The sequence below is a fragment of the Athene cunicularia genome, assembly GCF_003259725.1.
Source record: "Athene cunicularia isolate RWA chromosome 12 unlocalized genomic scaffold, athCun1 chr12_part1, whole genome shotgun sequence".
In the NCBI taxonomy this organism is placed as follows: Eukaryota; Metazoa; Chordata; class Aves; order Strigiformes; family Strigidae; genus Athene; species Athene cunicularia.
The window spans coordinates 16,399,311-16,424,986 of NW_020799116.1; the positions used below are offsets into that span (position 1 = coordinate 16,399,311).

At 53.7% G+C, this 25,676-nt stretch overlaps 1 protein-coding gene across 2 annotated transcripts in view; it reads left to right on the forward strand.

Annotated features, from left to right (window-relative positions):
* Nucleotides 1-298: 298 nt before the first annotated feature.
* TEX264 (testis expressed 264) overlaps nucleotides 299-25,676 on the forward strand; it is a 42,062-nt gene continuing 16,684 nt past the window's right edge. Inside the window, exons 1-4 of one of the 2 annotated variants that reach the window (XM_026857185.1) lie at nucleotides 299-366; nucleotides 1,507-1,798; nucleotides 5,719-5,802; nucleotides 8,259-8,480. In XM_026857185.1, the coding sequence (XP_026712986.1) occupies nucleotides 1,520-1,798; nucleotides 5,719-5,802; nucleotides 8,259-8,480 (585 nt within the window). In that variant the 5' untranslated portion in view covers nucleotides 299-366; nucleotides 1,507-1,519. The remainder of the gene's footprint in view (nucleotides 367-1,506; nucleotides 1,799-5,718; nucleotides 5,803-8,258; nucleotides 8,481-25,676) is intronic. The other variant, XM_026857186.1, reaches the window with a different exon arrangement.

Here is a 25,676-nt window from a genome sequence, read left to right on the forward strand (position 1 = left end):
CCCGGGGAGGTGGGGAACGGGGTGGGACGCGCCAGCAGTGGCAGCTGCGGGACATTGTCTGCCTTCACCGCTCCTTTCCAGTTCCAGTGTTTCTCAGCACCTGTGTGCTCAGCTGGAGCTTTGGGAAGAAATCTCGGCCTGCCAGGCCCTGCAGGAGCGGGCGCTGCTCGGGACGCCCCTCCTCGGGGCAGCAGGTCCGAGGCCACCAGGCGCCTTTCGGGTGCTCTGCCCCGACTGTTTTGCTTTTCACCTCGTGACTTTGAAAGGAAGCAATGATACTTATTTTTTCCTGCTGCAGCACCGCGGATCCTGCACCCCTGTGGATCAGATGTCGTGAGCCGTTTCTGGGCTGAGCTGGTTTTTCAGGTGAGTGGGGCCGTGGTACGAGATGGTGCCCAGCCTGCGCTACCGCGGCACCAAGAGCACAGCCGGTGGTGCCGGCTCTGCAGGGCTTCGTTTTGTTGTACCCCTGCTAGCTGGTGTCAAGCAGAGCGGAGCCGCCCACAGTTCCTACCAGGATGTGGCTTTTCTCTTGCCATAAAGCTGAGCAAGCAGCAGTCACTGTGAACGACTTTTTTTTGAGCAAAGTGTGTTAATAACAGGGAGGTAAAGGTGAATTGTTTACTTCAACCTTTGCTTTCAAACATGAAAGTCTCAGGGGAGCGTTACAGCCAGTCCTTGTGAGCAGAGCTATGTTTCAAGGGAGAATAAAACACAAACAACTCTCCTGCAGTGGTTTGGGTTGCAACTCCCCGGAGTGGTTGCACTTGGTGGGTGAAAATGAGCAGGAGGCGTTCACCAGGCTGTTGTGTCCCACAGTCAGCATGAGAGAAAAAAGATGCCAAACAAAACAGGAAGCCTTCATTGGAGTTATAAAAACTCTTAGGTTAAAAAAAAGCCATTGAAAAGAAATACCAGTAATTAATTCCATCCGAGTGTGTTGGGGATGCTTTTTCTAGCTATGTCATCACCTTTCTCCGAGCCTCTCTGGGTTCTTGTATCTGGATGCAGGGCTTGGCTCTGAACTGGTGTGGTCTTTGTTTGGGTTCTTAAAGGCCTGGACTTCCAGACTTTTTGAGAAAGGGGCTGCCCTGGTCACAGTGTTGCATTTGGTATCTATAAATGATAAATTATTTGGTTATGGTCCCCTGATCCTTAGGCCAGTGCCGTGTATCTGTTGGGTGATGTGGGCTGCTGGACTGGTCTTCAGTCTCTCCTGTATGCAAGGCTGAACATGAGCAGTGTGGCTGGTTCTGGGGAGATGAGGACAGTGTCTCTCTGCCCCTGCTCCATAACCACCTCATTCCCAAGAGGCACTGAAGCAGTATAATTTGTACCTTGTGACCAATTGGAACAGGCTGATGCAACATGGGACTAATATACAGGAGGTTTCTGGGGTGTTTCCACTGTCTTTTAAGCTTCACACATAAGAGGAATTGGAAGTGGCTGTGCTTGTCTGAGTGCTAGCTTAACTCCCCTCCTTTTTCTTCTTGCCTCTGCTGCTAGTGCATCAAGAAGCATGGAGCACCAAGTATCCATCATGTCTGACTGGGTTCTCCTCGGGCTGATCGCGGCGCTGGTCACGCTGCTGCTGCTGACTGTCTTTGGTTTCGTTGTCTACTCGGGGCTCTTCACGGAGGTGGTTGTGAGTGCCGGCTCCCCGCCTGTCAGCAACATCACGCTGGCCTACAAGTTCAGGGTAGGCCCGTATGGTGAATCCGGGCAGCTCTTCACGGATGGCTGCAGCATCTCCTCAAAGCTCTGCTCCATCGGCATCTACTATGACAACCCTCACACGGTAAGGTGTGCCCAGTGGGGCTGGCACGCTTGCATGGTCAGCACCTGGGTTCCCAGCTCAGGATGTTCCCTGACTGCATTTCAAGCACTTGCAGCTCATCCTCTTCAGATGAGCACTGGGGTCCATAAGGTCTCCCAGATCTGCAGAGGATGCTCTGTGGGGAAGGGTTCCTGAAAGCAGGTGGTTTCTTGGATAACCCTGTCTGGAAGGTGTTGGGCGAGCAAAGCTTGCTATCATCTGATAACTCCTGCTGAACAAGTTATCAGCAGAATAATGGATCTGGTTATGGAGCAGAGGCCAGTGTTCGTGGACATGCCTTGGCACATATCCTGGCTGCAAGAATTGCAGCCCAGGCTCTTTCTGGACTTGCAGCTCTGTAGTTGAAAGCAGATGGTCTCTTCAGCTTTCTCTCTCCTCATCTGTACTCCTTCTCTTGCTTCTAGTGCTCTCATGTGTTTCTGAGCTTCCCTGTAGTCCTTTCATCCCCTGAGAGTTCTTACTGAAACCTCAGGTGATGCGTGCTGAGGGCTCCTGTCTGATGAAACTGTTACTCCATGATGCTCTTCAGTCTGAGAGGTGAGCAGAAAGCCCAGCCTGATGGCTGCCAGCCAGAGCTAATCTGTTGGGTACGAAGAAGGACAAGGAGCAAGCAAAAGTGCATCAACTTGCTGGGGGATGAGGAGCCTGGCTGCTGATGCTAGGTGGCACTGGGGTCTCTGAATAATGGCATATGGGCATTTGTCTGTGGCAGACAGCCTGGCTCCCCAGTAATTCTGCAGTAGCTAGTGTGACCGTGGAGGAATGCCGTGGGGGGGAGGGACAGCAGGGTGGCCAGCAGCTGTGTGTGTGCTTGGGCACATGTGCTGGGGGCTGGCACGGGACACAGTGCTTGTGCTGCTGGTTCTCACCCAGTGCTTCTGCTCTGGGGGTGACTTGTTTTGTTTTAGGAACCCTGTTTCATTGCTTGCAAGGTGGGGCTCCCAAGTATTGGACCTGCTTAGACTTGACCATGAAAACATTGCGCTGAGTGGACTGTGACTGGAGGACATCAGAGGCAAGAAAGTACTGAGCTTGACTGTACTTGGTGCAGCCTGGTGCGCTCAGCCACCTTGTGTCTTTGTATTCTGTGGCGAGGTGTCTTATCTTTACCTTCCAGTTTTTGCTTCTGGATCACGGGAGGCAGAGGAGAGACGCTGCCTCATCCTGGCTTGGGGAGGATGGTGGCGAAGAGGATGTCCCCTTGCTCCTGGTGTGATCTGGGCAGAGGCAGGGTTTGACTAGATGTGCTTGGACACTTCTGTCTGCAAGATGTGCCATGTTTGGAGTGGGTGAGGGATGGGAGCCTTGGGGAGTCCCTGGTGTGCTAGGGCCCATGTGGTCACAATGGCCAACTCCTCTGCCACTAATTTGTGTCCTTGTGTCGAGGTCCTCATCTAGAGTTGAGAACCATGGTGCTGCTGCTGCTTCTCCCGGTGTCTCTGGGGGTGAAGCGGGGCAGCTGATGCTATCAGAAGGGTTCAGCATCCATGCTTGGTGCTGCCCTGCTTGGGCTGTGATGTGGTGGACATGCCTGTGGTTGCCCTGCAGACCTTATGCTTGGGCACTGTGCCTTGCCTCTCTGTTTGCCAAAGTGTGGGCTAGTGAAAGCTTATACTTCTGAGGCTCGCAGATACCGATAAGGATATTTGTGGTGGCTCCTGCTGTAACTGGCACAGGGAGTGCTTTCCCTGGCAGCACCAGGCAAGGTTGGGAAGGAGTGTCTCCTACATGACCCCAGAAGGTTGGGCTGTTCATGCAGGATGGTTGCCTCCTCTTTCTGGTCCTGTGTCTCTCTTCTCGTCCTGCATCTGTCACATCTCTGCCCTTACCCCAGTGGTTGGAACAGGCAGTGGGACTGCAGAACTTGTCTCTGGGTCTCCAGTGACCATCCAGGGTTTTGGAAGTCAGCTGTTTCTCCTTTTGCAATGGGGTCTCTCAGGAGGGGAAGACCTCCTCTGTCAGCATGGCTGAATGGCATCTGGTGACCAAGGAGGCCCATTTTTGGTGTGAGTGGGGGAGATTTCTCTGGATTCAGGACTCAGCTGGTGGAGACAGGTTTTGGCCTGCTGTGGTCAAGGCACACTGGGCCTCTGCTTGGTGGCCCAGCTGGTGCCCAGTCTGGACTGGAACATGCTACTGGATCTGAAAGTCTTTTTTCCGTCCCTGACAGGTGAGTTCTCTACTTGCTTGTGGACTGGCCACTGATCTGGTGTGGGTTGTGAGTGTTGTCAGCTGGTGTGCAAGCTGAGGGGAGCTCCTTGCATGGGGCAGGAGGTTGTGGAGACCTACAGTCCACGGTGAATGGTAGTGAGTTCATGTGGATCTCTATATGTTTTGGAGGCTGTATGGCCCCAGGTCTGTGGGTCAGGCTGGGAGACCCTGGTGGTGACACTGGGCAGGGGAATTGCCTCCCTTTGGGAGCCTGCAGGGCAGGTGGTGCTCAGGATGGGCATGGCAGGGGCTCTGGGAGCTGCATGTATGGAGCAAGCCTGGAGGGTGCTGGAAGTTCTCAGGGACCAACAAAGCCTATAATGCATCTGCGACCAGGCATCCCAGGCTCTGGAGGCTGTGCAGTTGGCTTTTGTGACGGGAGCCTAACTTGCTCTCAAAGGCTTGGCGGGCAGCCCTGCAGACCTTGCCCTTCTCTGGAAGGGCTGCCTTTGCTCATGACATTGAGCAGGTGACATTGGCCTGAGGCTCCTGCCTCCACAGGCGCTGTGGTGACTGGGGCACAGCAGGGCTGTGCAGGACATAGCTGTGGTGCCTGGGGCTCTGCACAGCAGTGGGACCCTCCTCTCACCTGACACTTGTGAGTGCACCATCAAACCTGGGTCTGCTGGAGCAGCCGGCGTGCTGGTGGACCTTCCATGGGCTGATCTGTGGCTCCTGAATTGGCTCCTGTGGAGATCCGTGTCTTACCAGTGGCCAGGCCAGGCCAGGCGGTGTGCTGGGAGCAAAGATGTCCTTGGGTGGGATGGGCAGAGGGCTGCCTTGCCTCCAGACAGGTGAAGACGTGGCTAGTTTTGACTGGGTCACTTGGCTGGGTGCTGCAACGCCTGTGCCTGGCATGCTGGCTCAGGTGCCGAGCATCCCAGTATCCCCTGGGGTGCCCCCGTGTGCTTGTACCCTCTGTAGCCATGATGGTGTGGGAGATGGTGTGTGCTGCTGGCTCCTTGTGCCTGGAGGTCCAGGGGGGTGGAGTTGCTCACCCAGGCTACCTTTTTTCTGAGAGGAAGAGATGACTTCCTCCTCATTCTCAGTGCTCTTCTGACCTCAGTGAAGCACCCTCTGGCAAAGGCCAGTCCACCCAGAGCTGGCCACCCACTGCGGATGTTGACTTGTCACCAAAAATAGACCTTTTGTCATCAGACAGCAGAACATGCTTGCTGTGTCCCACAGCGTCCCTGGCTGAGTGCCAGTGGGCTCTGTCCAGACAGCCACTTCAAGCCGTGCTCTTGGCTTCTGGCTCCTGGAGGCTTTGGTGCCCCCAGTACTGCAGCAGGAAGGGGCTGATGACTGGCTGCTGTGGTATTTGCTGTGCTGGTGGACTCATGGCCAAAGGAGGCTCTTGCTAGGAAAGAGGACGGGGGATACCAGAGCTGGAGAGCAGCGGCTGTGTGCCAGCTCTTAGCCGGGAGTGGCGATGGGGGGAGCCCCATGGCCTGGAGCATGTGGGATGCTTTGGGGTCATGCTAGGCCTTGGGGTGCACACTGTCATTAGCATCCTCAGGGCTCCCTGCTGGCTCCTGGCTCTCCTGCATTCACACAAGGATGCTCCCCGAGCGCTGCTGAGCTCCTGCCAGCAATGTTTTATGTTTTAATGGACAAGATTAATATTAATTTGCACTTTTTTTTTTTTTTCATTTTTATTTAATATTTAGCAGCCCAGAGGACTTCTCCCTCCTTCTTCCACCTCTGGAAGGAACAAAAATAGCTCCTCAGCAAGGACTGGATGTGGCAGGCGGGTTTGTGCTCAGCTCCAGCCAAGCACTTCTGCTCACGTTTAGCTGTAGGCACGTGCTAAGGCCTTTTGCCTGCAGTCCACATGTTTGTGTGCTCAGCAACCAGCCTGTGCGCAAGTGTTGGATGGATGAGGCCAAAATGCTCTTTGAATGCAGAAATGGGTTTTGCTCCCATTGGCAAAGCTGTTGAATAGGTTCACTAATAATTTTGAAAACTATTCTGTCAGGACGCTTGATGGAGCAGAGGTTTTGATGAGCACCTGCCCAACCTGAAAGGACAAATTTATTAGGGAAAGGCTGGTTTTAACGGCAGTATTGCCTTCCTTCCCTTGAGATGGGCTTTGACAGGCAAGGGAGGAGGCAAATTTGCCTTGCTGCTGCCCTTGAGAAAGTGCCTGTGGGGCTGTACACGATGAAAAAGAAAGTTAAGGGAGGAAGCAAACGTGCCTGGCCCAAGTGGTGTTGCTTTGCTCAGGACATAAATGGAGATTGCCTGTTTAGAGGAATTTTATCTTGATTTCCCATATCTCCTTGCTTCATCTGGGCCTTTCCCCGTGATGCCTTTTACTGGTGCCTCTTGCTGTCTTTGGGCTGGATCTGTTTCTTCCCTGCCCCAAAGCAGTGATGCTCGGCACAGCCCTGTCTGCAGCTCCCCCTTGCAGCACAGGAGGGCAAGAGCGAGCCGTCAGGCACACAGTCCCCAGCCTGATGGCTGCGGCTGCTTCTGACAGTCTGTTTTCTTCCTATTTACATCTGCTTGTGTTTCCCCTCCGGGATGGTCCTGCCGTGCAACAGTAAAGGGTGTTTAAGGGAAAGGGAGGGCAAGCAGTGATGTGTGGGGTAGTTATGCTTCAGGAGGAGATGTTGCTGAGCTTTAACACAGGCAGTTAGGGCTGAGATGGGGGAGTGCAGAGCAGAGATCTCCTTGAGGGTGCACAGGCATGGGAAGTGGTAATACGCTGACCTTGTGTGCACCCTCTCTCTACCTCCTGTCATCTCCGTGAGAACTTTGTGATACCAGTGCCTGGAGGGTGTCCGTCCATCTCACTGCTGCTCTCGGGTGTCCTGCCAGGTCCTGGTGAGTTTTGCCGCCTTGTGTGGCTGGAGTTTGGAGACTTTGGTTCTCCAGCCCTCACTAGAAGGATGGTTGGCAGAAGTTGGCCACACTCAGGCATCTGCCGCTCCTGGTTATTGGCTGCCACATCATCTCATTATCCAGCAGACTTGAGAGCCAGTGGCAGGGAAGCACGAACACTCAGATGGTGCCTCCTGTACCCCATATTCTTCCTGGGCTCCTTCTTTAGGTCACTGTGCCCTGGGGGAAGAATCCTTGTCTCTGCCTGCTGGTTCCTGCTTCAAGCATATCTTTTTTCAGGGCAGACAAAGGTTGGAGTTAAAGGAGGGAGCTAAGCTTTGATCTCAGCAGTAGGAGGGCACGTTGCACCCTTAGGTGGTATTGGGAGGGAGTTTCTGGGGTCTCCTGGCCCCTGCCGTGTTCCTGCTTAGTGCCATGGCTAAACGAGAACTCAAGAGGTGGTATTCTGTTAAAAAACAGAAATGAAAGCCACGGTCTGGGTCAGCTTTGGTGTGGAGATGGCCGCAGTCCTGTGGGCCATTTCTGTGCTGGGAGCAGAGCCTTGAGCACCCTCCTTTCAGGGCTGGGAGACCTGCAGCCTCCTGTCTTAACGGGAGGCATCCCCAAATCTGGAAAGAGAGCGTGGTTTATGTTTTACATGTTGTTGGGGTCCAGGGTGGAAGGGGATGTTTTTCTCTTAGTGTTGTTACTAACAGGTTGGTGACTGCATGTGTCCTGGCTTCCACACCCCTAAAACTGTGCTGGATAGAGTGTGCCTGCTAAGGAGGGATGCAGCAACCTCTGGATTTCTCTCTGGCTTAGTACTGGTGGCCTGTGATGGTGGGTTGTGTGTCCAGGTGGCTGCTGGGGGCAGATGCCCCTGCAGGGTGACCTCCTTGGGGGTGGGATGGAGGCAAGCTGGGCAGGTTGTGGTCACATTCCTTTTTAGCCCTCGCCAGAGTCTCAGGGATGTCCTAGAGATGGGGACAGCAGTGAGCATTTCTCAACAGTTGGGTCTCTGATGGGGGTGTCAGGAGAGACACTTTCTGCAGTGGCTGTCACCTAGGGTGGGTTTGAATGAGCACCCTGGTGGGGTTTAGTTCTCTGCTGCAAGTCCCTCTGCCTTCCAGGGTGGGGAGCAGTACCTTCCCCGCTGGGCTGTGAGCTTAGGCTGGGACGAGTGTGGACAGTTTGGGCCTGGGTCAGTCTTGGTTAGGAGTGGGCACCTGGTCTGGTGTGCCTGATCATGCTGAGCTATTGCATTTACCTGGTTCACGGTGGTCTGCTGCCTCCATGCTCAGCAGGTTGAGATTTTGGCCAGTCTTATTCTCTCTTCTTTTGGCCTCTCTTCTTCTGACACCATCTGTCTGTCCCCCTCGATCAGGTGTCTCCAGAGAAGTGCCGCTTCGCCATAGGCCGAATCCTGAGCGAGGGAGATGCAAAGCCATCGGAAGAGCAGATCAAGCGGTTCCAGAAGTATGGCTTCAAGATCTTCTCCTTCCCTGCTCCAAGCCATGTGGTCATGGCGTCCTTCCCGTTCACTACGCCATTGTCCATCCATCTAGCAGTCAACCGTGTCCACCCAGCCCTTGACACCTACATCAAGGTAAGCAAGCATGGCATGAAGTATGTGTTGCATGTGTTTGTGGACTGTCAGAGGCTTCTCTCCCTGACAGCTGATGGGCCTGCTCTGACACATCATCTCTTGATGTCTTCCCTCGGGCACTACCATCAAGATCATCTCCTTTTGCAATCTGGCAGGTAGTTCCTCAGCAGAGATGTCCTCCCATTTGCTCTGTAGGCGCAGGGGTGTCTTTTCTGCTGTTTTGTGTTTACGAGAAGCAAGTTCTCATCTGACAACTTGCTGCTCTTCTCCTTAATGCAGAGATAAAAGCTGGTTTTCCCCTCGAGTGCCTTGCTTATTGTTAGGATCTGGCAGGTATGTGCCCCTTTGGTGTAACGCATCATGCCATGAAACTTCTCTTTCAAGTGCCAGCCTCACCAGTGGGGCAGCTGTCTTCTGCAGGGGGTGGGAGGAGAAATTAGAAACTTTCTGGCCTGTGGTCTTATGAAGACTTGATTTCAAGCAAGACGTTGAAATTTGTGGCCCTTGGCCCTGGCTGGGCAGGCAGCTGCTGTGGGCTGTGTTTGCCCTTGCCCCCAGGCAAAGCAGGTGGCCATCCCCCCTTCTTCTGGTCTTTTTGATTCCAGCTCTGCTGCCTTGCTCTGGCTGCCAGACCAGCTGCGGCAAGGGTGTTCCCAGGCAGCACATCTGATGCAGACACCTCCAGATTCAGGCTTTCTAGAGAGTGAGGATGGTCCTTGCCAGCTGGGCGATGGAGGGAAGGGACCGTCCTTCCTGGAGGGGGAGGATGCTGGGGAGGGGCCAGCACTCAGCCCCTGGCTTATCTGACTGTCAAGTTCTGTCGCTTTCGTTTGTTCGTGTTGAAACACACTATTTATAAACTTGCTTTTCCTGGCGAAACTCCCAGCCCTGTGGGGGAACCGTGCGAATCCCTCCAGCCTGCGCTGTGCTGCAGGATGGCTGCCCGGGTGCCAACCCCAGAACTTCAGCTGGGGGCTCTTTGCCGACCCTTTTATCCACCCCAGCCTTAGGGAGCTGCCTGCTGTTACCGGCAGAAGATAAGTTAATGCCAGCGGTGGGTGAGACTGTCACTGTTTGTGCCCTCAACCCTTGCTGAAGAGCAGAACCACTTCCCCCTTCTCCTCTTCTTGCTTCATCCTCTCTGTGTCTCCTCCTGGAACTCTGCTGGCTGTTTTGGTGCGGCGGGTATCGGGCTCTGCTGCCAGCCCTGCGGCGGACGTGTGGGTGTGCAGGGAGGGGGCCGGTGCGGGTGGGAGCATCAGGTTGGCTGTGGGAGAGCTCAGCGACGCGGGGCTGACGCTGCCTTACTTGGGGAAAGGTCCTGGCGAGCGCATCTGTCGCATGAGAGATGGAGTTGTTAAAGCTAAAAAGGGAACCATGGGTTGTTCTGGGAGCACCTGGCAGCGTTTAATGGGAGTGGCCGACTTCAGATTAAAATAAATAATTGTACAGAAACGCAGCACCCAGAGCTGCATACGGAGTGAGGAGACCCATTTTGGTCTCAGCCCCAGTCCCAACAGCACGTGTGTCAGGTTGCGTGCCTGGCTCCCTCCCCAAGTCCTGCAGCAGAGCACAGCCCCCCTGCCTGTGTTAGACTGACTGTGGGGACACAAGCAGGGAGACGATGGGTTGCCTTGCCGGCACAGGGCGGAGGGGAATGGATGCTGCCAGTCCCTGCATGATGCTCCGTGGGGCCCTGGCTTCCTCTGACGTGGTGTGGGGGGCTTTGGAGATTGTTTGCAGCCACACCAGCAGCATCCCTGCCACTTCTCCCGTGGCTGGACTGCCTGCACCCCTGGGGCTGTGCTGGCACTTCCTTGGATGGAGGGATGGGAAGGGAGCGGGGAAAGTTTCATGGAAACAGGTGACCTGTGCCCGCTCGGTGGTGGGAATGGGGGTTGCCATGGAGACAGCTCCAAATAGCATCCTTCATGCCACCCCCGGCGCCCGGCTCCCTTAAGCAACCCGAGACAGCAGCGAGACAGAGATTTGTGTTATTTATTTATTTCACGTTGTGCCTGCTTTGAGAAGGGCGCTGTTAATGAGAGCCAGGGGTCAGGCCTGCCGAGCACACAGGTCTCCCTGCTGCCCTCCCCACAGCAGGGAGGAAGGGGGTGGGCTGGCAGAAGCCAGGAGGCATGAAAGGGGGCTCAGCAGCAGAGATGAAACACTGGCAGGCTCCCGTGGAGACAGGGAATTAGCTGAAGTGGAGGAAGAATGGCATGGCTGCCTAGTCATAGGAAGGAGGTGTGGGAAAGCAGGGGATGGAGAGGGAGGAGGAGGCAGGGAAGAGGGGTGGAGGGTGGGGAGGAAGGGTGGAGAAAGCTTTGGAGATGTTGAAAAATAGCGGAGGGGAATGGGAGGAGGAGACTGGAGGAGAGGTGTGGGGTGAAGGAGCTGAGGGTTTGAGGACTGACTGAGGGAGCAGGACTGCGAGAGGTTGTGGGGAGGTCTGGGGCAGAGCTGGAGGAAGGCCCACCACAGGTAGCTTCCAGCACCCTTCCCGCCATGTCCCCTGAGGTTAACTGTTGGGGACATTGGGCCTCTGAAGCCGAAGGCTAGTGGACATGGAGTGGGAGCATAGCTCCCTCTGGACTCACTGATGCTGTGCTGAAGATACTGGGGATGCCGTGGCTCAAGTTTCCCAAGCAGTGTGGGTGCAGTGGTGCTGGCTTTCAGCAGCCTGGGTTTTGAGCTTCCCAGTCTGCTACTGCTTCAGCAGTACAGGAAGGTTTAAAAATGAAATTTACGGCAATTTTAAAAAATTAATAGGATGGTGGAGTCTCAGGGATGGAAGGGAGATGGTCTGACATGGAGCAGGAGGTGCTGCAGTCAGGCTGCCCTTGCAGCATGCCTCCTCACCCCCCTGGCTCTCACGGGGCTCAGGAGTTGGCACTTCCATGACTCTTTGGGTGCAGCCATGGCTTTTGGAAATGGGGGGGAAATGGCTGCAGCCATCCCCAGAAGGTAAGAGGATATCCTTCCCCTGGGATGGCAGGCTGGCAGCAGCAATGTCTTGCTGGCTAGCATTGCCTTTGGAGAAGCCCAGGAGATCCTGCTAGCTTGTTGCTCCAAGCACGGATTATTTAAGGCATAGACTGGGGTTTAGTGTCCCTTGAAAGCATTCCTTCCTTAATAGCTCCTGCTGATGCTTCTCCCTGCTGCCAGGTAGGTATGCCCCAATGTTCCAGGGTGTACATTCCTGCCTCACAGCACAGCTACCAGTCAGACCCAGCAGTACTGACTCCTGGGTGTGGAGGAGTTCCTGCAAAGCTCTTCCCTGCTGGGGACCCTTTCTGACAGTTCTGGGTGTGGGTTATTCCTCTGTAACCTCCTGCCATTTCAAGCAATGTTTATTCTGGCTTGGGTGTAATGAACTCTCCACGGTGGGCTGCGTGTACCTGTGTGTCTCTGGATCTGTGCTGATCTGTGCTAGTGGGCACTGCCAGGTGGGTGGGCTTGAATCTCCTGACCCCTGGGCTCCTGTGGCAGCCAGAGAGGTGGCTAAGTTGCATCCGAGGTAGAGCTGGCCTGTGTCTCCCACTGCAGCCCTAGAAGTAACTGGCTGAACTTGGCCTCTTTCTGTGGGGGCAGTTTTGTGCTTTCTCCAGCTGAGGAGGATGTTCAAGTGGAGGGATGAATGAGAGTGATGCCAGCATTGTCCTGGCTGCCTTGCACCCTGCTCTGAACCAGAGCATGAGCTGGCTGGCTCCAAACTCTGACTCTGCCTAACTTGGAAACTGGGATTTGTTCTGTTTAGTTGGTCTTGAAGAGGCATCCTCAAACTTTCAGGAAAAAAAAAAAGCAATCAGCTTTTTCCCTTCCCCTGGCTCTGTACTAGGACGTTCCCCACCTCCATGGGCTTGTGAAACACTGCTCTACAGTGCACATCTCAAGCAGCAGCGGTCAGCATGGGCTCTGTGATGCCAGGAAGGATTTGGGAGGCCATCAGTTTAGCTGCTGCCTGGCATGGGCTGCCATGCCCCTCTGCACCTTGGCCCCCAGTCTACGGGGAGCCAAGGCAGGGTGCACTATATGGTACTAAAAAGACATGGCTTCCTCCTGTTTACAGCCAGGAAAACACATTATTCCTTTGGCCACTAGTTTGGAGCGAGCTTTGCTTACCTTGTTGGCTATGGGAGTCACCTCTTGCTTCTCTCTTTGATGCGCTAAATATACAGAGCTTGTAAAGTCTTCCACTGGCATATTTTCCAATCTTAATTCCTGGGGGTTTTTTTGAACTTTTTTTTGAACTTTCTAAGGTGAAACCAGGAAGTTCTCTGACTTGTCAGTAGCACAAGTGGATGATTTATTTTGGCAATGGTTTTATTGCTGTGGCGCACAGATCTCTGGTGGACATCTTGTCCCCTGCCGTGGACCCCCCCCCCAGTCGTGGGTTTGTTCTGAGCCAGCTAACAGTGACTGCAAACACGTGCCACTGTCCTTTGATGGAGTGGTAGTTTCTTGATTAAAAATGGGAAACGGTACCAAGTTCTTCTCTGAGTTTAAATGAATGGTGTAGGGATTAGTTTGTTTATCAGTCAAGCCTGCAATCCCCACAGAAATAAATCACTTTTGCCAACAGAATCTGACAGCTGTAAACATGTGTTGGTTGACATTAATTATGCTGGTCTCCTTTGCTTCCTGGTGATCTGGTTTGGTTGCAGCCGTCCGTTTATTTTATGTTGGTTCAGTCTTTGCCTGACTAGCCTGTGCTTGCCCAAGTCTGCTCTTTACCCATTTGTATATTGGCAGGTGCAGACTGCTGTCTCTCCTGGGACAGAGATCACCCTTTGACATGTGGACAGCTTGTCAACTGGGACTTCAGCATGTTTTAAGTGTATATTATCTTGAGCTGTGAGCTGTGTGTTATATCTTCTTATGGAAGAGCAAACATTTTATCTGCATCCTCTGCCCACGTTGTCTGGCTTTGTCCTAAGTCCATTGTGGAAATACCCACTGAACGCTCCCCCCTTCTCGATGGCACCACCGAGGTTTCCCCTGGCTGGCGTGTCTGGGATCTGTGCCATCCTTCAGACTCTCCTCCCCTACCCAGCACCCCAAACAGCTTCTTAACTAGAATGGTTTTCCGTAGGGGACTAGGAACCTACACATGGTCCTTCACGGCAGCTAAGCCTTGGTGCCCAGCACCCTTGTGAGTGTGGCCACACCTTGTCTTTCCCTCCCACTCCCCTGACTGCGCTGCCACGGCTGCTGGCTTTGCTCAGATCTGTTGATGTTGCTTTTCTCCCAGTTGTAATAAAAGAAGGTCTGTGGAGCTCTGTTCCCATCCCAGACAGTTTGTGTTTCAAAGGTGAAACCATGGAGCAATCTTTTGGCTTGGCTGTGTCAGGGGACAGGGGTCAGGGGTTGGCAGCTGGTAAAACATTTGCAGAGAGGAATCAATTACTGGGATGGCTTTCTACTTAAATTCTTTCTCCTGGCTGATTTAGTTTACTTTAGGCTCTGTGAACGAAGCCTTTTTAAGTACTAGCTGATCATGTGCAAGTGGTACGGGCTGCAGCATGCATGAGACCCAATCGCAGCAGCAGCTTCTGCCGATGAGCTACAGGCCAAGGTTTTCTTCCTGGGGTCTAGGAAGTACTACAGATGCCCAGCCCTCTCTGCCAGTGCTGTTCCTCAACCATAGCTTTGCTTGTCCTTGTGAACTGCTTTGGTCTCCTGCAAGCTCTGGGGACCACAGGCTGAAGACCAGTGCCCAAGATGGAGCCCTTACTGAGCCAAGGCCAGTCAAAGTTGCATATCCCTCTCCCCAGGGAGGACGAGGAGCAGGATACCTTTATCTAGAACTCATCACCACCAATGGGGGACTTTGCTGCCCTCACTGCATCATCATGTGGGCCTGGAAGGACTTATCCAGGTGACCTTCTCCGTCTCTGCATAGGTGGGTCACCCTGCAGAATATGCCTGTGGCTTTCTGGGAGATGGAGCTCTCCATCCTCCTCCTTACCTTTTCCCATGCACCAGGGTGACCATGGGGATCAGTTTGCAGATGCTTTGAGAGAGGTTTGGGGTGCTGGGGAGAGAGGTTTTGCCTCAGCTGCTTGGCTAGGTGGGATGACCTTCAGTTTAAACCCACATGCACTTGATTATAGGTCTGTAGAGTTACCAGGAAGACAGGAGATTATCTGATGCTGTTCAGTGATCCACACACATCAAATAAAAACAGGAAAAAGAAGCCCTTGAGAGTCATAGAGGATTTGATGTGTCTAACTCGTATTGATGGCAGAGATGAGACCAGAGCTGACAGTGTGACAGGCTGCTGGGCCCTGGGCTGGCAGGGGCTTAGAGTAAGGATACAGACTCTGGGGAAGCCTTTGCATGTGTCTTCACCAGTCCCAAGCTGGGCTGCAGGCTGGGTCACGCGTGACTTGTGCTCTACAGACAGACCTTGCTAGCACCTGGGGGCTGCAGCAGCGACAGGTTGGGGCTGTCCTTGGTGATTGTCCCTCAGATACCTCCAGTGTGGGTGATAGCCGCAGACCAGTCCCATCTCCAGTGGGTGGTACTTGGTTGGAGTGGGGTGGTGGCTAATGATGGAAAACCCTGGGGAGGTGTGAATGCTTGGGGTGGATGGTGCAGACAGACTCCGGGTGGAGGGTGAGAGTTTCTTCCTTTCCAGATTTTTTCACTTATGTAATTTTTTTGACCTCAACATTATGGTCTGACTTGGAGTGGGGGATTGATGACAAGCCACCTCCCTGGTTTTGCCCTACTGGTGATAGCCAGCCAGCAGCAGGGTTTCAAAATGAGGGGGAAGAAACAGGACCCATCCTACTTATTTCCCCCTCTTAGAAATAAACCTCAACTCAAATGCTGCTCTGGCTTACTTTATCCTATGACCAAGGAAGTCCTCAATGGTGTGGCCTGTCACTCATATCCACATATGCTACACAGTGGATTGAGTCTTTTTTCTCCTTTAGGACCCCCATTGGGCTTGTGGATGTGTTGGGTGTTTTCAGACTGCTCCCTCAAAGAGTGGTGGAGCACAGGCTGATGTTTGCGGCATCTCCCTGCAGCCAGGGAAACTGGACAGGGGATGTTACATCCAACCTGCCACATGCTGCTGAGGTCTTCCACTGCTGCTTGTGGCAACAGGAAAAGAAGGGAGAGCAGAAGAGGGCAACATCAGAGATGGCTTTGGGCAAGTGTTTCTGGTGGGCACTGGGGCCTGTGATGATGTGCACTGAGTCTGTCAGGCTCACTCCTCTCGCCTAGGCTTTATGCACCCTGTTTCTGCTGCTGGTATTAAGAGGTGATGTGAGTAGGTGAGATTTTAGTGTTATTTTAGGGAAAGACAGTTTAAGGATGGGAGTCCCAGTAATCTACAACTCTCTCCCAACCCACCCCTGGTTCCCCACAAGCCTGGTTGATGTTGAGGATGAGCACTGGAGTAGCTTGGCCAGCAGTGCTGGAGGATGCCCTTGGCTGGCACGTGCTCCCTACTGGGAGCCAGTGGAGCTCTTGATCTTGGGCTGAGCAGGAGGAGCAGGCGCGGAGTGAGCACTGCAGTGCTCCAGCCTGAGCCCCTCCAGAAGGTGATGTGCAACTGCAGGAACTGGAGAGGGACCCCGAGGTGTCTCTGCACGGGCTTGGTGCCTTCATGGGCACATTCATCTCCTGCTGACCTGCCCTGACAGCTGCTTTTCAGTGGTCTCTCTCCAGCGAGGCCGCCTGCTCCCTGTTTGTTGGCAACCCCTAGTTGCATGTCACATCACATCAGTTCGCGCATTCATGGCGACTTTTACTCATTAAATATTTTTAGTGACAAAACCCTCCGAAGAAGTTTCAGTCCTGCAAACATGAGTGACCTTGCCTTCAGTGCTGTGCGAGGCAGGGGAGGACAGGACGCTCATGAGGTCAGGCTGGGAGCTGAGCCAGGTGGAGGGGTTTTGTGGTGGGCAATGTTGTTTCACCCGGTAGGGACCTTTGGACCCAGCTCAGGGTCGTGCAGCAGAGTGGGTCCATTTAACCTGTGTCTGCAGGGAAACGCGCTCCTCCTGCGCCGCTAATGGAACATATGGGGATCCGGGGCTCTGCGTCATGTCTCCTGCCACTCGCAGTGGGCATCCCAATTTTCCCACTTCTCCAGAGGAATTTGGCAGCCCCAGGCCACTACTCATCTGCTGTCAGTTTTTCCCTGGTCCTTGCAGGCGGGCAGGCAGTGCCTTAGCACTGGCTGTGCTTCATGTTCAGTGCTGGGTGCTGCCCTGACGGAGCCGGCGTGGCCAGCTTGTACCAGGCAGGCCAGTGTGTGCTTGTTGGTGTGTCCTGGCTGTCAGTGCATGCCAGTGCTCCATACCTGCTGCTCTGCCACCTTGTGCTTGCAAGCGCCTTTCCTCTTGCAAGTGCACAGCTTCTGTTTCAGCTCTGCTGTTTGGTTGCATGGGGGCAGGTGTAAAACTGCAGCTCCGGTGGCATCGCTGCTGTGAGCAGAAAAGAGGTTTCCTGGCCAGCTTTGAGCTTCAGTAGTTACAAAGGCTCCTTCCCTGCCTCTGCAGCTTGTCTCATGTGTGAAATCACCCTGTTTATCCCCAACTTCATGTTGACTCCGTGCAGGCATCTGCCCTAGCAGCAGGCAGAGGAGTCCTGGTCCCAGGCAAGTGACTGATAGGGGATGCAGGTTCCTGGCCACTGTGGCCTCCCCAGCTCTAAGTGATCACAGAATGGAAACAGCTAAGGTTAGAAGGGACATGGAAAGGTCATCTGGTCCAACCTTTCATGGGAAAGGGAGACTGGATAAGGTTATCTAGCACCCAATTGCATCTTGAAAGCCTCCAGCAGTGACTCCCCTGCATCCCTGGGGAGGTTGTTCCAGCTGGTGTCTCAGCCCCAGGTCTCTGCCACGGTGGGTGCTTTCCTGTGATGTCCAGCATCTTGATTCTGTTACCATCCCAGCTCCTTTTCTAGGAGCATTTCCAAAGGCAGCTCCTGGAAGGAAAGCAAACTTCCAGGGCCTGCCTTCCAATGCATGCCAGACCATGTGAGCATCCCTGATGGCCCAACAGCCAAAAGCTTGTCCCAGTGCTGTCTGTCAGCCCGTGGTCCTGCTGGGGGGTATTTTCATCCCAGAAGGGAGTGAGAAGATACCTTGCTCTCCTAGATGCTGCTTTGGCAAACTGGGGCTCGCAGCCTCATAACGACTTACTCAGCCTTGCAAAATTGTCAGAGAGATGAATCCACTCAGACACAAAGATTTGCTCCCCCCTTGCCTTTGCAGTGAGGATTAATGATCGCAGAGGAAGCTGGGGATATTTCATACGGCTGTCCAAGGGAGAGAAAGAACTGAAATGGTTTGCCTTGGGCAAGGAGGGAGAGTAAAATACTACAGTGCTTTTCTGTCAGATCTCTTTATCGACTCAATCTGTACATGTGCTCTTCCTGAATGTATTTATAGAGAATCTCAGAGAATGCAGTTGGCTCAAAAGATTTTCTTTGTCCGGCATTGGAGACGGGTCCAGCTCTCTCAAGCAGTGACACTGTCCCAAACCTTGGGGTCTTCCCTCCTTGCCAGCTAGTCAATTAATTCAAGGATGAGATTGATCTGCCTCTCTGCAATTATTCTAGCAGGGTCCTAATGATTTTTTTCTGGGCTGGTTCTTCCCTGTAGCCCTCTGAGCCAGACCTTGCCAGCTGTGCCAGGCTTGAGAAACAGCAAAATGAACCCAATCAAATGCGAAACAGCTTCTTAGAAATACTGCTCTTTTCCAGCAAATGCTGTTGGCCCAGTTTCTGTGGCTATGAAGCTCCCACTTTGAAACCTGTGGAGCAAGGAGATAATACATTTGAAAGCAGTGGCATTTTTACCTCCAGAAAAAGGACGATTGTGCTATGACTAACTTGCACTTTTTAGATTCTAGTTAGGTATAAAATGGTAGGAAAGGCCCCACTTCAGGGAGGGCAGGAGAACGAAAACATTTCTCTTCTGCACTGATGGATGAGTCGCGAGGTTGGGTGGTGATCAGATCACAGGGATGAAAGAACAAAATCGGTTCTTGTTCCTTCCCGTGCCGAGAGCTTACGTGCCGTAGGCGAGGCGCTGGCTTTGGGGCTGCATCGGTGGCTGGAGCACTGGCGAAGCGGCTGAGCCCAGCTGTTTGCTCCGAAGCAGAGGGTCACACTGAAAGTCCCTCAGGGTCTCTTCTTTCAGCAGGGCTATATATACATATAACCCTGTTGTCTGTGCCTGCCTGCAGCAGCCGCTGCCCTTTGGATGCTGTTTGAGTTGATGCTGCTGCATGCTGGTGGCCTTGGGCGGAGGCAGTGGGCTGGAGGTGTCCTGAGCTGCCAGTCCTCGTGACCGCGACAGGCACAGCGGTCTGTGGAGCTGCTCACATCTTGGGGACGCTTTCATGGGCTCAGTGTGTGATTTTGCTCTGTTTATGCTGTTGTCTGGTGGCCAACGCTCTGCCCGCACCCATAGGGACCCACAGCCTTTGCAAAGTGGGTGCGGGCTGTGGAGAGGTGCAGTGGTTTAGTGCAGACCTATGTATGTCAGTACAGCCTGTCCTGCTCTGAGGAGCAAACATCCAGTGCTGAACTCAGGTTGTCTCGACAGGCTGAGGAAAATCATGCTGTCAAATCCTGACTCTCTTGAACTCCTCCAGGGCTGGGTTCATCTTTGTGGTCTCCAGCTGCCTCTGCCATTGCAGGGCTCCAGAGCAGCTTGCAGCCTGGTCTGTGAGCTCCTTGAAAGAGGAAGGTCGAGCTGTGCTTAATTCTTGGCTTGCAGGGTTTTGGAGAGTGCCTGGGAGCCTTCAGCTCCAGGAATCCTTTTGTCCTCTTTCTCTTCCAGCATGTGGCAGCTTATTCCAGCCTTTTTGCTTCAGCCAAACTGGGGAAAATTGGAGTCTTTCACAGAAATGTTGGCAGTTTGTAACTTCAGCATCCGTGCCCGGAACTGGCAGGGATGACTCCAGGTTAGAACTGCCCAGAGGCAGCTGATGGAGGTCTGCAGCCTGGCGGGATGTCCGGGCTTCCTGCACTGCTTCGCCTGCTCCATCCTGAGCAAGTGGCACGCTGTGGCGAGCCTCTCCTCTTCACCTGATTGTATAGGAGCAAGAAAAGGCATTCATTCCCCTGCTCTCCGACCACAGCGGGCAGAGGAGGCAGCAGCAACCTGGGGACAGGCTCAGGGATGAGTCAGTGCTTGTCCTCTGTCACCCTTGAGCTGACTTTCCTCAGGATCTCTTCTGTGGTGTCTGGCATTGGTAAGAGACCAAAGGTACCTGTTACCCTCAAGAGTGGATCAGCACCTGATGGACCAGTGCCTCCAGGTGTGCCAAGGCTGCATCCTATTTCTTTGTCCCCACCCCAGCTGAATTTTGCCTCTCCTGGGCTTCTTGATGCTCTGGTGAATATGAGGAGGTTGATACTCATGCCTGGCTTGAGCAGATGCATTTCTACTGGCTTTGTTGGAGATATGTTCTCCCTTAGATAGGGTGCCTCTGCCCTGCCAGGGCTGGGGAAAAGGATGGGGCTGTAATGAGAAAAAGGATGTGCCTCCAGTATGGAGGAGAGGAACAAACCTGCCTAAGAGGGGAGATGATGATGGAGAGTCACCTCTCCTTCTGGGTAACAGAGAGAAAGTAGAAAGATTTCTGTGCTGATGTGGAGCAGAGCTTAGGTACAGCTTTTGGGACAGAATCAGACTCCTGTGGCTGCCATGTCCACTTTCTCCAAAGCTCATCTCTTAGAGGGGTTCAAAATATGGATCTCCTGGCCTGTGTGCAGAGGGAAGCTTAGGAAGGCTTTCAGAGGCTTTCAGGATTGAGTGAGCAGCCCAGCTGCAGCAGAGAGCCAGAGCTCCACTCCAGCTTGCACCAAGGGAGCATCTGAGGGGTGCTGGCAGTCCTGAGCCAGCACGGAGCAAGGAGAGGGGAGACACTCGCAGCCAGCCCCCTCTGGCACTGGCACTGGGACAACAAAACAGAGACACTGGGAGCCACAAAATGGAGTCATTGGTGGGGTTTGGGGTGTGCTTGTCTTCCAGGCCACTGATATCTGGATTTTGCACGTCTACATATTGCATGGCTGTGTTCCTCCTAAAGCTCAGTGAGGCTCTGCTGATCTGAGGCTGAGCTCCAAGTTTAATGACACCGAATGGTGCAGCTTTACTTTTCAAGGGAGGGGAAGGATGCCTGGGAGTTTCTGGCACTATGGAGTAATTGGGGTGATTTTTTTTTAATTTTTTTTTCTGGCTTGTACAATGACTGCCGGGTGCTCATTCCACAGACTGATGGTTTTACCTGTTCATCTTCTGCTAATGTGAGGAATTATAACAACCCTGCAGGGATGAAGGGAGGTGACGGAGCCGAGTGCAGCAGGGAGAGCAGGTTAGTAACTGCTCTGCAGCCCTGGTTCTGGCTGCTTATCATAGTGATAACTGGGCACATGTTGGCATCCCAGGACCCCTGAAAACTTCTGCTTCTGTCCCTCTCCTTCCACACACCACCAACCAGAAGATCTGATGTATCTAAAGCTGTTACAGTGTCCATTTCCCTTATATTTGCAGCTCTGTGGGGCAGATCTCAAGGCAGAAATGCTGCTTGAAGGTCAAGGACAGACCTTTAAGGCAGCTGGTAGAGTGGTTGGTCTGGGAGTCCCTGTCCCAGCACAGCACTGGGGGCTGTTGCCTTTCAGATGAAACCCAAAGGGGTGTCCTGGTGCTGTGGGGATGAAGAGGATGTTCCATGGCTCTTCACAGAGCCGGCCTGTCTGCAGCTGCCTGCTGGCTTTGTGCATTTGTTGATGGGCTCTGTTTCAGCTCCTTGGGGTTGTAAGGCACCCCAGGAAGGCTGGAGGGAGGGAAACCGTGGCCTTATTCCCACTGTGAACACCAGCATTTTCTTTCTACCAGTTATTCTCAGCTGCTTCTCTGGATTTTATTTCTGCTGGGAGCTGATGGCAGCTCCTTGACATACAGAAAGGTAGATATCTATCATCTGCTGTGGCCAGCTGCTCTTCTTTTCATGCTGTGCGGATTCACAGCTTGGGGTAACGTCCGCCCAGCGGTACAGTAACCAGACCGTGAGTTGGCAAAAGCTTATCAAGAGGTCAGTGTCGGAGATAGACTTGCTCCGGTACTTCTCTGCCAAGCAGTTCAGGAGATGAGTGAATCAGAAGCAACTGCTATGGCTGCGGGAGATGCCTGATGCTGTGGGCTCACAACTGAGAAGTGCAGCCATCGGCTCCTCTCTGTTCTTGCATCCTCCTCTCTCACATGCATCTCTAGGTGCCATGTTCACTTGTCCCTCCCTTGCTCAGTTCCTGCCTCCCCAAGAAGCCCTTGTCTGCATCTCCCACCAGTTCCCCTGCAAAGCTGTGTCTCCCACTAGGTGCTACTATGGGATCCATAGCATTGACTCAGCTCTGGCTTTATGCTGTGCTATGGAGCACAGTGTCCAAACCCCTCCTTTCTTGCTAGCTTAGACCCGGCAGCTTTCCTGGGATGGGGCTGCAGTGATGCAGGGCAGAGTCTGCTCCCTGCCCATGACAAGCTGCAGCTGCCTGGGGAGGGCTGGAAGGGGGCAGAGGTGCAGAGATGCTTCCCCAAAGATCTCCCCACCCTCTGGGTACCCAGAGCTTGAGGGAGGGCACCATGGTGCTGAGTAGAGAAGGGGTGTCCTCCAGGTTTCAAGCGGCATTGATGAGGATCCAGGGCAGCTCTGGTGGCGATGGCATCGGCCAATGTGCTGCAGTCGATGATGTTACACAGGGCTGCCTGTGGTTTGGGGTACCTGGGAGAGCAGAGCAGTGGTGGGGATAGGGAGGTGGCTCCCCAGCAGGGAAAGACCTGGAAAGCTGAGCAGCATGGCGTGTATCTGGAACTTTCCCAGCTCATGCAGCACCTCTGGGAGCATACAGGACCTGTAAAGCTGCAGGCTTGTGGAAGGGCAGTCAGGCTGGGCTCTGTCCTCACCTAACTTACTTCGATTTTGTCTCCTGATTGATCTGCACAAACTCACGATCTTCTGCTGGCGAAGGAGCAATTGCCAGACTGCAAAGGTCACTGACAGCAGCTGCTCCCCTCCCCTGCTGCCTCTGTTGCCAGCAGAAGAGCCTGGCTTTGGAGGCACTCGGCTTGTGTCCCCACCAGCACTGCCAGCCATTGCCTTCCCGGCACACTGCGGCAGTGTGCTCGGCAGGTGCTCTCCTCTGCAGACCAAGGTAATGAGCCCCCTGGGACCCTGTGCCGGGGTCCCTGGCAGGCTGAGGAGGAGGAGGTGAGGGCTGCAGAGGAAAGGCAGACACCCAGCCCCAACTCGCTTCCCCATGCCTGCCCTGGGTGGGGCAGCTGGAGAGATCGGTCAGCACGTGTAGCTGCTGAAATGGTGTGTCCTGGCTTGAGGGTGTCTGGAGCTGTCCTGAGATCCCTGGTGAATTTGCCTGATGCCACTCGTTCTCCTCCCTTACCCCTCTCCTTGCCTCTGCCTGCGTTTCCACCTCCTCCTGCATTGCAGGCAGCCTGCCCGTCTTTTTTGCCTTTTGCTTTCTGCCTGCCAGCGCTGTTTGTTTGCACTTGGGATTTCCTCAGGCAAATCGTTACTGCCAGCGGCTGGAGGCTCTGGGGGCTTCATTATCCGAGCTCACCGGTGGGAGTTGTCATCACACTGGGGCTCTCCAGGGTCTCTGGCTCTTTGCCCTTTGCCTCGCAGGATTGCTGGCTTTTTGGAGTAGAGGTGCAAGCTCTTGGACGTGGGGGTTTGAAGGCAGCTTTCCTGGAAGCCTGCAGGGAAATGTCTCTTGTTTGTTTATAAAAATTCAGAAAGGCACTTGTCTTGGACTCTGCCTTGCTTTTAAAACATGGGGACGTTTGTCCCCGGGGCAAGTGAAGGAGAAACAGGAGCTGGAGGAGCAGTGAACCGAGGGTAAGCGGTGGCCCATGGGCGAGAGTCCTGCAGTGGAGAGCCCAGGAGGGATCTCTGTCACCCGAAGCAAGCCTGGGCCTCCCTGAACAGGAGGTCAAACCGTCTTTCTGCACTGTTGGCTGCATTTAGCCAATAGCTTGGAAGATTTTTCTGCCCTGGAAACTTGCTTTCTGCCATCAGATTTGCTGACGTGCTGTACTGGCGACGTGCTGACGGACGTCATGATCATCTTACCCATTCCTCCTTGGCAAACCAGGCTGAAACCTGCTCCATCTTCCTCTTTGGTGGCCTTCCTAGCCTTCTACATGAGGCTGACAAGTCCCTGTCCATGGGGAGGGAAAGACTATTTTGTCTGGGAATCAGGCGGTAACATCCTGGCTTTGCTCTGGGCTGCCAGTGGCTTTATCTGTGTAAGTTCAGCAAGGTTAGGTTCTTCAGCTTCCCTTTTCAGCTTTCTCAGCTGCGAAGCGATGGTGTGAGGCTGAGCTTAGCTCATCGTGAAATATATTCCATGAAGCCTGGGAGCTGGGGGCGTTGCAGAAAGACAAGGTTGTTCAAGGAGGTAGGAAGGGACAGGGGGGTATTTATTTCACTGGGCCGTTTTCTTTCCGGCGACATTAATGTGACACATGTCCTGAATTTGTCCTGGTGACCAACAAGCTGTGGAAGAGCAGCTGGAGATGCCTGTGATCCTGGGAGGATGACTTGTGCAGCTGAAAAGCAAGAGGAAAGGGCTGAGATTTTGTGGGGGTCAGCCCAGACCTTGGCTCAGGAGACCAAGAGCTCCCATGTGCTGTGGGCACCAGGTGCTCCTGCTCCATCTCTTTTGCTTTGGTTTTGCTGCACAAGGGTTTCACCACAGGACCTGTTATGGGTGAGGATGTGTGTGAGAACGTGGGGAACAATCGTCCACTGGACATACCTGTAGCAGAAGGGCAAGTTACTCAAGCAAGTGGTGGTCCAGAAGATAAAGCCATCGAGGGGGGTTGGGAGTGTCCAGCTGAATGAGGAGCCCTCCAGGCTCTCAGCTGTGGGTTACCCATGGAAGAAGACCACCACAAGAAACAACCTGTTGCTGGGTGTCTCAGGGAGGCGGGGAGTTGTACCCTAGGTTAGGGTTTACTCTCCCTGTGAGCAGCCTAATGAAGACCCATGTCTGAAAGAGGCTCTTTTTACCTGCATGATGCCCCACATGGGGTGGGAGACCACAGTGTGGTGTGCTGCCTGGCTGAGGCAGGACAGGCAGGAGAAAGTCTTGGGCGATGATTCCTTTCCTGAAAGGCCCTACCTCGACAAGAGGCAGAGAAATTGCTACAGCTGCTGCTTCTGGCAGCCTCGTCGAGGCAACAGAGCAGGCAAAGTGATTTAGCATCGCTCCAGTCATCCGTGATGGCAGAGATCATTGCATCAACCTCTTCAGCTTTGCGATTAATGCTGAAAAAGCATCCTCTGAGGGCTGGAAGGAGCGCGTTGGCCCCTGGAGACCCGCACTCCGAAGCAGAGGCAGCCCTCTCCAGCTGTGGTCCTCCTCTCCTGCAGCATCATCCGCCTCCTTTCATGCACAGCTGTTGACCCACACACTCCTGTAGTGATGGAGTTCCTAGGGACAGGGACAAGAACCCAGGACTGCTTCCTCAGAGGAGGAGAGATTATGTGGATTTACACGGATTTCTTGTTTTATAATGAAAATCCAGTGTTTGGGCTTTCTGAGTGGTTAAAACCAAAGTCCCCTTCAGAGAGCTTGTGTGTGGCAGTGATAGGGAAGGAGGAGGAGAGGAAGGGATGCGGTTGGGGTCGGGTAGGAGTAAGAGTGTGAGAACGTATAGTGAAGCTCTGGGAAGCTGGTGAAAACTGTCTCCCCAGCTGGCTTTGCTTACCCATGGTGGATACAAGAGCAAGGCAGAACTGGAGACATGGAAAGCACAGAGTTTTTAGGTTGGGTGGTGTTTTTTTTAATGCAAAAGTTTGCTTCACTTCTTAAACTCTCTGCTTCAGGACTAATTACTACCAAATAACTGTGACACCAGGGGGTACTCAAGCCCCATGAATTGTGTGTGTTTGCACCATCTGCTCCTTATTCTGCAGGTGACGTTCCCATAGTTGGGGGCAGTAAAATGTCTCTGGAAGCACATGGACTAATGTACCTGAGCGTGTCCAGGCTGGTAGCCTTGGTCAGGGCTTGTCCTTCACCTATGCCAGGGGCTCTGGCTGCCTGTGGCTACTTTCTGAAAGTTTTTATCTTGCTGGAACTTGCTGCCCAGCTCGTCTCTGAAGATGGGGGATGCTCCTGCATGTGCTGCAGGAT